Source organism: Ovis canadensis, chromosome 7 (genome assembly GCF_042477335.2).
Source record: "Ovis canadensis isolate MfBH-ARS-UI-01 breed Bighorn chromosome 7, ARS-UI_OviCan_v2, whole genome shotgun sequence".
Classification (NCBI taxonomy): Eukaryota; Metazoa; Chordata; class Mammalia; order Artiodactyla; family Bovidae; genus Ovis; species Ovis canadensis.
Genome location: NC_091251.1, coordinates 13606152 through 13617673, shown reverse-complemented (window position 1 = coordinate 13617673; position 11522 = coordinate 13606152). Strand labels below are relative to the sequence as shown.

Below are 11522 nucleotides of genomic sequence, written 5' to 3'. Positions count from 1 at the left end.
CTCTCGATTTTATGTATGGAGTAGAAACACAAGTATAGATGGTGATAAGAGCTAAGATTTGATTCACATCTTCCTGAGGCCTAGTGCAGCTCTTCTGTGAATCCTGTGAGTGAATTCATAGCCTTTAAACCCCAATTCCTTTTTTATTGCTAGAGATCGAACAGTTCCAAGTGATTACAGAATAAACATAGCCAGGGTTTCAGAACTCTAAAAGGGATTATACACCCAGGCTGTATGAAAGGATCCATCGCTGTGTAGGGGGAAGTATCAGAATTGCTGCTTAGGTTTTGTCTCCAGCGGTTTTTGTTTTTACTATGTCTTATAGTGAACATAATTGTATAGTAGTTTGTATATCAGACTTACAAATAAGCACAGTGGTGCAAAACATGATTCAGAAAAGCCCTCTTTGGGAAAATGTATCACTTAGGAATATGGCTGTATAACAGAAAAGAATGAGGGACTTAAACAGGAATTAAATTTTTAAATAACACGAAACTCAAAGGTTAGTGTAGGTGTTGATTCAGTTGCACAGTGACGCCCTCCTACCTCTGTGGTCCACTGTCTGTGGCATGTTTCCAACATCCTTTAGTTGCTACAAACTTGCAAAAGGACTGGTGACTGGTGACAGACCCAACACATCAGAGTTCCACATCTGTCCCCCTTGACAGACCATGTGAAGTTCATAGAGCTTCGGATTGATCAAGGGTTCATCAGACAACTTAGGGTTGCCATTATCATTCACATTTTGCTGTGTCAGGTTTTTGTTGCAACATTGTGTATATTCTAAACATACCTTTATTACTGTAAAACTTTCAAGAAAGAAGCACCACAAAATTTTGAAGAATTTTTCAGTGAATCTTACGTAGACAATTTCTCTGGCTGAGCGACATAATGTATTAATACTAGTGTCCCAGAAGATGATAGTTCTTCAGAATATAGTTCTGATTCAGATGATGTAAATGATGATGTCACACCAACAAAAAGACAAAAATCCTTAGTGATTGATTCTGCAATGGGAAGTGAAAATGAAATGGTGCTGGAGAATGCTCCTTTGCTTCCAAAGAAGAGTGTATTGAATAGTGTCTCACAAAAATGACTTTACAAGTGTGTTAGGTATAATTGTTGAATGTAATAACCCACAAAGTGTTAGTGAAATAACAATTTTTGGCCAGCCACAGTAAAACTTGCTAGCCGCAGGTGTTCAGTCACTCCGTGTCTAACTCTGCGATCCCATGGACTGTACCAGGCTTCCCTGTCCATCACCAACTTCTGGAGTTTACTCAAATTCATGTCCATTGAATCAGTGATGCCATCCAATAATCTCATCCTCTGTCGTCCCCTTCTCCCACTTTCAATCTTACCCAGCATCAGGGTCTTTTCAAATGAGTCAGTTCTTCGCATCAGGTGGCCAAAGTATTAGAGTTTCAGCTTCAGCATCAGTCCTTCCAGTGAATAGTTAGGACTGATGTCCTTTAGACTGGTTGGATCTCCTTGCAGTCCAAGGGACTCTCAAGAGTCTTCTCCAGCACCACAGTTCAAAAGCATCAGTTCTTCAGCACTCAACTTTATAGTCCCGCTTTCACATCCATACATGACTACTGGAAAAACTATAGCCTTAACTAGACGGACTTTCGTCGGCAAAGTAACGTCTCTGCTTTTTAATATGCCATCTAGGTCAGTCATAGCTTTTCTTCCAAGGAGCAAGTGTCTTTTAATTTCATGGCTGCAGTCACCATCTGCAGTGACTTTGGAGTCCCAAAAAATAAAGTCTGCCACTGTTTTCCACTATTTGCCATGAAGTGATGGGACCGGATGTCATGATCTAAGTTTTCTGAATGTTGAGTTTTAACTGTTAAAAATAACAATTTTTGGTCGATCACAATAAAAACTGCCGACCACAGGTGTTAGTCTCTGCAAAAATTTCCTGGTAAGTGTGTTAAAGGAAAGGCAGGGATTTCTCAAAACCTGTCCTGGCCAACTTTCACTTGTTTCATTGTCAAGAATTCTGGCACAAAGCGAAATACAACCTTCTCAGCCCTGATAGAGTGACAGACAAGGAAGTGAGCAGTTGCGAGTGGATACTGGGCAATCAATGTAAAAGATCTGTCACAGAAAGATGCCTAGAATCTACAATTGTTTTAGAGGGCAATAGGATTGTCAGAAAAGGTTTCACAACTATTGCTGTACGTGTTGCTGTTTGTTCATGTTGCAGTCAGTGAATAATTGTCTTTACTTTTTTGCCAGCCAAGTGAAAAACGGTCATTTCAGTGAATTATGTTCACCTTCTTTGCCCCTTTTTTAAAGGACTTTATTATTAGCAGTTTTATACTTGTACATAATTGAAAGAGCTAGCCAATTTTAGTAGTTTCCAATTGGGCATTAACTTCCATCTGTAGAGGAGGAGGATTTCATTTTCCTTTCTTTATTCCCAAGACATGCATGCATCTTTCCCATCTTCCTTCCTACCACTGTATTTCATCATTGTAATCACATCTTACTTGACTCCTGAGAAACCTGTATGCAGGTCAAGAAGCAACAGTTAAAACCAGACATGGAATAATGGACTGGTTCATAATTAGGAAAGGAGTACAACAAGGCTGTATAGCGTCACCCTGCTTATTTAACTTACATGCAGAGTATACCATGCAAAATGGTGGGCTGGATGAATAACAAGCCGGATTAAGAGTGCCGGCAGAAATAGCAATAATCTCAGGTATGCAGATGACACCACCCTAATGGCAGAGAGCAAAGAATAACTAGAGAGCCTCTTGATGAAGATGAAAGAGGAAAGTGAAAAAAACTGGCTTAAAACTCAACATTGAGAAAGTGAAGATCATGGCATCTGGTCCCATCACTTCGTGTCAAATAGATGGGGAAGCAATGGAAATAGAGACTATTTTCTTGGGCTCCAAAATCATAGCAAATGGTGACTGCAGCCATGAAATCAAAAGATGCTTACTCCTTAGAAGAAAATCTATGACAAACCTAGACAGCATATTAAAAAGCAGAGACATCACTTTGCCAACAAAGGTCTGTCTAGTCAAGGCTATGGTTTTTCCAGTGGTCAGGTATGGATGTGGAAGCTGGACCATAAAGAAAGCTGAGCGCTAAAGAATTGATGCTTTTAACCTGTGGTGCTGGAGTCAGTATCACAGTCGGTCCTGAAGGAAATCAACCCTGAATATTCATTGGAAGGACTGATGTTGAAGCTGAAACTCCAATACTTTGGCCATGTGATGCAAAGAGGCAACTCATTGGAAAAGACCCTGATGGCTGGGAAAGATTGAAGGTGGGAGGAGAAGATGGCGACAGAGGACGAGTTGATTGGATGGCATCACTGACTCAATGGACGTACGTTTCAGCAAGCTCTGGGAGATAGTGAAAGGGAAGCCTGGCGTGCTGCAGTCCATGGGGGTCACAGAGAGTCGGACACAGCTTAGCGACTGCACAACAACAATTTAAAGTGTACGTTGTTCTGTGTTTCATTCATAGCTGAATCATGCCAGTACCTTTGTTGCTCAATAGTGTGATCAGGGTTCACCAGTACGGCAGTCCCCGGGGAGCTTGTGAAAATTGCACACTCACTGGCCCCAGCCTGGAATTCAGATGCCTTTTGAAGATTTAGCTTATCTCCGGAAGTACTCTGGAGTATGCTATGGTTATTTTTGTTTTCCTTGGAGCTAATTTTCTTTTATTTGCTTAGTTTTATGAATATTTGATGAATTATCAGTTGTCAAAATGTCCTTTCAAAAAGCTTGTGCATATCAGATGTTTTCTCTAAGGTTGATCTGCTTCCCCAGAGAGAAGGCTTACAAGCTCCCAGGATGATAAAGATCTGGGTGCCTAGTGGGTGAAGGCAGGGTGGGCTAATGGGTCTCAGCATTTGGTCACTCAGTCATGCTTTTAATGCAACTTCCCTCCCTTAACTCTGCCCGTGCCCCCTCTCCAAGGATCCCCCACTCTTTCCAGAGGATAAACCTCCGGTCTACATGGTTGTGAATAAGGTAGTTCTTCATTAAATCCTCCTCTTTTTTTAGTTCCCTCCCGACATTAAGATACTCTTTGCAGTTATTTTGATATTGGGGGTAACGATAATAAAATTTCTATACCCAAAGAGAGAGACTAGGTGGGGTAGGCAGAATATGCTGTTCTCCTGACCATCATCCATCCTCGCAAAAAAAAAACCCAGTAAATATGTTGCTTTCATGGCAAAAAGCTTTGCATGTGAGATTAAGAATCTTGAGCTGGAGAGAGTATCCTGGGTTATCCAGGTGGGCCCAATGTAAGTGGGCCCAAGCTTATAAAAGGGAAGCAGGGGTCAGTGTACTAACGGGCCACAAATGGGGCCACAGAAGGGGCCACAAACGGGGATACAGGTAGACTGTGGAAGCTGAAAGCAGCAAGAAAATGGATTCTCCTGTACCTCCAGAAATAACGTAGCCTTGCCCACCTCTTTTGGATGTCTGTCCTTCAGAACTGTAAGCTAATATATTTGTGCTGGTCAAGGCTATGGTTTTTCCTGTGGTCATGTATGGATGTGAGAGTTGGACTGTGAAGAAGGCTGAGCGCCGAAGAATTGATGCGTTTGAACTGTGGTGTTGGAGAAGACTCTTGAGGGTCCCTTGGACTGCAAGGAGATCCAACCAGTCCATTCTGAAGGAGATCAACCCTGGGATTTCTTTGGAAGGAATGATGCTAAAGCTGAAGCTCCAGTACTTTGGACACCTCATGCGAAGAGTTGACTCATTGGAAAAGACTCTGATGCTGGGAGGGATTGGGGGCAGGAGAAGGGGACGACCCAGGAAGAGATGGCTGGATGGCATCACAGACTCAATGGATGTGAGTCTGAGTGAACTCCAGGAGATGGTGATGGACAGGGAGGCCTGGCATGCTGCGATTCATGGGGTCACAAAGAGTCAGACATGACTGAGCGACTGAACTGAACTGAAACCACTAATAATGTGTGGTAATATGTTACAGCAATAACAGGAAACTAACACACAAGCTGAACTAATTAGCTAAGAGAAACTGTCCAGACCTTGGGATTCTTGACCTTAGCAGTAGTCTCTAATAGTAGCTGTCGTCAAAAAATTAGTCAACCTAAGAAAAATTGGAAGACTTTGTTTGAGCCAAATTCGAAGATTATAGCCTGGGAAGAGCACCTCAGAAAGCTCAGAGAGTTGTTCTGCCCATTAAAAGTCAAGACAATTTATATATATGTTTTTTGAGACAGAGGGCAGTACTTTAAATGATATGTTCGTATTTGAGTTTTCATAATCCAGATGTGAGCACCATCATGGTGGGTCATGTGACTTTTTACCAGCTCAAAAAGGAATGTTGTCTTCTAAAGAGTTGTCTTCATGCTTAGAGAATGTTGCTGGTTATGGTGGGCAGGTATTCCTGCTGACGGGGGAGGTTTGCTCAATGTGTAATGTAGATATACAATGCACAATTGGGGGAGTGCAAGTTGCTTAGTCATAGCCCCATGGACTATGCAGCCCATGGAATTCTCCAGGCTAGAATACTGGAGTGGGTAGCCTTTCCCTTCTCCAGGGCATCTTCCCAACCGAGGGATCAAACCCAGGTCTCCCACATTGCAGGCGGATTCTTTACCAGCTGAGCTATCAGGGAAGCTGAAATTAGAGGGAGAGGGGAGGCCAAAGGTCAAAGAAGTTTTATGTTTAAATTTTTCTTGCCAAAACATGAATTTCATTTCACTTTCTTAATCCTGGTTATACATTGGAAGAGTTTTAAAATACTGGCACCTGGGTATATAGTGGATTTTTAAAATTTCTGGTAGTGGAGGCAGACACTAGTATTTTCTGAAAGCTGCTCAGATGATGGTGAGGTACAGCCAGGCCTGAACACCTCTATACTGAGTATAAAGACACCATTAACCTAACTCAGTGATTTCTTGTCAAAGTGTGGTTTCTGTATCTAGCATCACCTGGGGTCTTGTTCCAAATAGAAATGTTTCAGCCCCACCCCAGACTTCTAAATCGGGAATGGAACCAGCAATCTTTTACCAATTCCTCCCCTCCCCAAAGAAATCCTGATGCACATTAACACTTGAGAACCTCTGATTTGACCAAAGAACCTCTTAATTGCTCTTAATTCTCTGAGGTGTATATGTTACAGATTTTATAAGCTAATACTGTAGTAAGCAGCCTGAAAAACTCATTCTCAGATATATTTACTTTCTCCTGCTGTATCATACAGAACTAATATTTGGTTAAGGATGTGAATTGTATCTATTACTCTATAATTAAACACCATGATTCTAGACATACAGACATGTAAAGGCACATGTAGGAGAGGATGCTGACCGAAGTACACTCTCCAAAGGTAGGTATTTTTAATAAAATCCCCAGTTCTTCTTGTCTTAGTCTAAAAATATAGAGTGATTTGGAGGCATATATGTGTTTACTATATTAAAAATATACTTATATGAAATAATAGCACCAACAAGAAGCTTTGTGAGACTGTGTGTAATGCATTATGCCAGCATTAGAGCTGACTCCTCTCAGGCAACTACTTGGTGATAACTTTGTAGCATCCGGGTATTCAATCAGCCGCAGATTGTGTAGTACTGCAGTGTGCATTTATTGAAAAAAATCTGTAAGTGAGCCCATGCAGTTTAAACCTGTGTTATTCAAAGGTCAAGAAGAGTTTAGGTTTCCTCTCCATTTATTGCTAATAATTAGTAGAAACTCTTTTTGTTTTTTTTTTTTCTGGCTTTTAAATATTTTTTATTTTTTTAATTGAAGTATAATTGCTTTGCAATGTTGTGTTAGTTTCTGCTGTACAACAACATGAATCAGCTATATGTAAACTATAAAGCTATATGTAAAAAACCAGCTATATATCCCCTCGCTTGTTTTTAGGGAAAGTCTTTGCTCTGACAGGTAGTTATCACCACGGGGAAAATTACAGGCCAGGTGAGAAACATGGTCAGTAAACACCAGTGTTGAAGGGTTATTTATCTGTGTTAAGATTCTTCTTACATTTTCTTTTAAGCCCCATAAAAGAAAATGGACTATAAAAGCTCAATGAGATAACAAAATTTTATTTACATCTGTTTCCATTTAATATAGCACATCTTCAGGATAGGTGGTAACTTACTTAAAGGTTATGCTCATATTCTTCAGGCTGTGGGTAGAAGATTCCCCAGGGTAGCAGTAACTGTCTTGTAGGAATTCTTTGCCTTCACATATCCCCAAAATACCATTCATGTACAAATAAATACTTGTCTTATAGCTGAATACAGGCTCAATTAGTTTTTCAAATACTCTAGCCACAGCAGTATGGTTTTTTGGAAATCTAAACTGAGACAAGAATTGCTCAACTCATAGCTTCTCCTGTCATTAATATGTACATGCTGACTGCCAAAAAGAGTAACTAAAATTTCTTACAGACTGTACTGCAAGAGAAACCTATAGTAAAAAAAAAAAAAATTGCATTCAGAAATTTTTGTCTAAATTGATATTAGCCTGTGAGTAGTTATAAGCAATAGTAACTTTCATGCTTCACCATCTTGCTTGATATTTTGTACACTAAAAGTTACATATTCTGTATACTAACAGTCTGATTATACAGTCTGAATGCTAGAAGTTGCTAATTTTCATTCTTTTACCACCAAGAAAGCATACTTGACTTATAGGGAAAGGGATTTAAATACTCCCAGAGGCAATGGCACTCCACTCCAGTACTCTTGCCTGGAAAATCCCATGGACGGAGGAGCCTGGTGGGCTGCCGTCTGTGGGGTCGCGCAGGGTCGGACACGACTGAAGCGGCGCAGCAGCAGCAGCAGCAGCAGCAGCAGCAGAGGTACTTCTGAAACTTTTCAACCTAAGGCTTAACTTTCTTCCAATAACAAGTAGCTGTTTGCTTTCCAAAAGATTTTATGTTTTATCATAAGCTTAATAAGGTGCTTTATTATCATCACATTCCTCTCTCCGCAAAAAAGGCCCTGATCCATATTGTTATATTGGGGTGATCGTGTTCCTTATTTTTGATACCTTTGACATATTTTCGTTTTACATTGTGACACATCATTATGACTTTACCTAACTGTTATCTAAAAGGGAACTATCATCTTTATTTGCCTTAAAATACTTTACAGGCCTGGTTTTTAGTTTTGTAATGCTTTTGCTTTAGTCAGTGTAGTCTAAGAAGGACTCTAGCAGTACGGTCAGTGCAAAGCTTAGATTCTCTAGTACGGACAAACTGTCAAGGTCCCTATAAGCCATTGGGCTAATCAAGCTAGTAATATTAATTTTAACTTTTTATTGTGTACTTAAACTGCATATTACCTCATAGTTTATCATCAAAGCAAAGCATATAGATGAAAGCATGTAGATGGACTACAAATGATTCTGACTTGTAAACTAGGGAAGCCTCTGTTGATTGACCTTAAAGTCCAGGGAAAGAAGGTAAAGGTGTTTGTCTTACCCACTACCAACTAGACTGTGCAGCATATCGTACTTCTCTGAGAATTGCTCTTAGAGCCTGGTGTCACCATGAGCATGTAGTTGCTAATGACAGAAACAAGAATGTACATGTAATGAGAGGTGGGTGAGTCTCTAGAGGTTCCTTAAAGTAGAGGTTTTTTAAAAGACTAGAAAAGAAACAAGACTAAACCAACATGTTACTCAGCTATGAAAGTGAAACCAGGGATGGTTTCCACAACAAAGCTTATCAGCCAGTTTTTAAAAAGCTACAAGACAATATTACTCGTTCTACAGAATTGGGAACTGTGATGTGTGTACATTTCCCCATTTATCATTTAGCTGACTGCCTCACAAAGCTGTTCTGGTATTCAGCTGCTACAATGTTAGGAAACCACCAGGCCAACCTCCCTTCTGCCTCATTTATCACTTAACTGTTCCTTTGAAACACTGCCCATTTGTATTAATTTTCTGAAGTACTATTCAGCAGATCACACCAACACAATGGAACCTTCAGGCTTTGGCTGGTGCTCCCCATAAGCAATATGCAGCCTACAGACAGTAACATTTCCCTACGTGTGTGTATGCACAGATACATTAAAAACATTTAAACATTTACTCTTAAAGAGTATCCTAAAATGTAAGTACAGAGTAAGTACAGGGTAAGTACAGAGAAAACGCATGCAGAGAGAGCCCACTGAAGTACAAAGCCTGTGGGATATATAATTTTAAATTTATATTTCCTACAGGATAGTAACATAGGTCTTTTCCAACCCAGAGGCATAATATATTTTCTGAAAACTTGGACACTGCCCATTGCATTAAATGTAAATGCTCCCTAAGTATATAAACAGTAAAAGTAAGCAAAAAACCTTACAACACATTCCTCTGTTTAATATATCAAAAATGTTTCCAAGGCAACATTATTAAAACGATCATACACCACAGCCCCTAATACGGTGTCAAGCTCCTATAGGAGGTGCAGAGAGGCCAGAGAGGCTCCAGCCATCAGTGGTCTAGGTGCTCTTCTTCTCCTCGCCCAGTAAACTCACGGTGGCTTTCTTGGCTGTTAGAAGGAGAGAAAACTGTATTAGAGCTGTTTGTAACCCAGCTGTGTGCCGATGTGGCTCCTATTGTGGGTGACTCACACTCAGATGAGGACACGCGGAGGTCTGTGGGCAGGGCTAGCAGAGTTTCCAGGAAATGGGCCTGAGAACTCTTCAAGTGCAGCTCCTGAGCACTGCAGCAAAGTTACTGAGGACCTAGCCCCTTAGAGTGATCATGTCGCCTGTGCCACTGTGACCTGTCCTCCTCCGAGTATCATAAGAAGTAGAGGTTCCTTGAGTGTGTAGTGTCCTCTGTACAGTCAAGAAATTCCAGGTCCTCCCTGGCCTTCCTAATTACCACTTGGGTTGGAATGTGCTCTAAGAACTCGTGTGATGTGTCTGAGGGCCTCGGGGAGGGTTCTGAGAGCCTTGAGGCCTCCTGAGAGTCCAGACCGCAGCGTTCTCGGTGGAGCCCTGAGCAGGTGCCAGGCAAGGCTGCCCTCCTTATGCACCAGCCGCCCGACAGCGGCTCTCCCTTCACTCACTTAAAATTGTGGACTAAAGTTTACAAAGATACTGCAGGCTCTCAACTAGCTCTTTGCAAAAATGTACTTCCTGGAGAATCCAGAAACTCAGAGTCTAAAATGTGTCAGCCTCAAAATCCATCTTATTTTCATTCTCATACCTCGGTTTATGAATGTGTCATAGCAAAGTAAAACAGGATTTTAGAGGACTGCGATCTAAGAGAATCAAAGGCCGAGAAATGTGGGTGAACTAGACAGAAGTGACATCACCAGAGGTTGCTGGTTTGGTTGAGAGCAGAGAGAACAGTTAAGAAACCTCTTCAAAAGGAACTGGCGATCCTAGAGTGGGAGGATGTAAGGAAACGTAGGAACGCGCTGAAGGAGACTGGAGCCGTGTCCGGGAGCAGGGCTTGGGGAAGACACGGTCTGTGAGGAGGAGGAGAACACACACCAGCTGGGGCATCAGGGCTGCAGGGGGCTATCTGGGGGTCTTCCTCCCCCAGAGGCCAGCTCACCTCTCGTCTCCCACTTCCTTAGGAGCGTAGAACCCTTTTTTTTTTTTTTTTTTAATTCCCTAGTTCTGTGGCCATTGTCCATGGGCTAAAACCCTTACTGTGCCCTCTGGAACTTCCGACCCATCATCAGGAAGACCTCTATCCTCCCGTTTCTCTGAATGGATCCTTCTTCCTGTTGCTCTTACAGAGACCCGCCTGCCCCCCAGGACACTGCCTTCTCAACTGTCCTATGCGTTTTCCTTCCATGACCCTGGTACTTCTGGGTCTGGAGGTCCAGGAAGCATTGTCTTTGATCTTCATGGCTGTGTTCAGAATCTCATGGCATCAGATGACCTTTCCCAGCCACCCACCTTTTTTCCAATTCTCTCTGACCCTTGGGCTGTGCTGCCTCATTTCTTTAAGATTTTAGCTCCAGACTTACAATCACTTGAGCAGTGCTATCACTTGAATTATCACTGGTTTCAGTATTCTTCCAGTATCCTGACCGCTTGGGTCCTCTGCTCCAGTAACCGGGATGTTCCATTCTAGCTGCTCTGCAGCCTGGTCTCCTTCAGCTCCCCCTCTGGGCCATTCCCTTCCAGTCATACGTTCCCCGCTCTCAGCTTTTGCACATGCTCGTTCTGCCACGGGGGCTTTCTTCCCCATGGTTCCTTCCCTTAACACCTTCAAATGTGATGCAGTATTGCCTCCTTTGTGAGGATTTCCTAAATTACTCTTTAAAACTGTCACCTTCCCTTCAGCCCCTGAGCACTCACTATCTTTCGATCTGTTCTATTTTTCTCTGTATCATGTGCTAACTACACCACGTAACTTGCTTTTTCATTGTATTCTCTCTCTCTCTCTCTCAACAAGTCTATAAGCTTCATGGGTTCATGCAGTATGGTCTGCTGGTCTGTTTGGTTCCCTGGTTCACGCCCAGTGCTATGAACATGCTTGGCACATAATTAAGTCACCTCAATAAGTAAGTATTTGTTGAATGAATGGATGAGA

The 11522-nt window shown here is 41.9% G+C and overlaps 1 protein-coding gene across 1 annotated transcript in view; it reads right to left on the bottom strand.

The window, feature by feature from the left end:
• Window positions 1-7046: 7046 nt before the first annotated feature.
• The window catches only part of REEP5 (receptor accessory protein 5), a 49342-nt gene continuing 44866 nt past the window's right edge, over window positions 7047-11522 (bottom strand). The window contains exon 5 of the mRNA XM_069595257.1: window positions 7047-9513. Within this exon, the coding sequence (XP_069451358.1) occupies window positions 9464-9513 (50 nt within the window). The 3' untranslated portion in view covers window positions 7047-9463. The remainder of the gene's footprint in view (window positions 9514-11522) is intronic.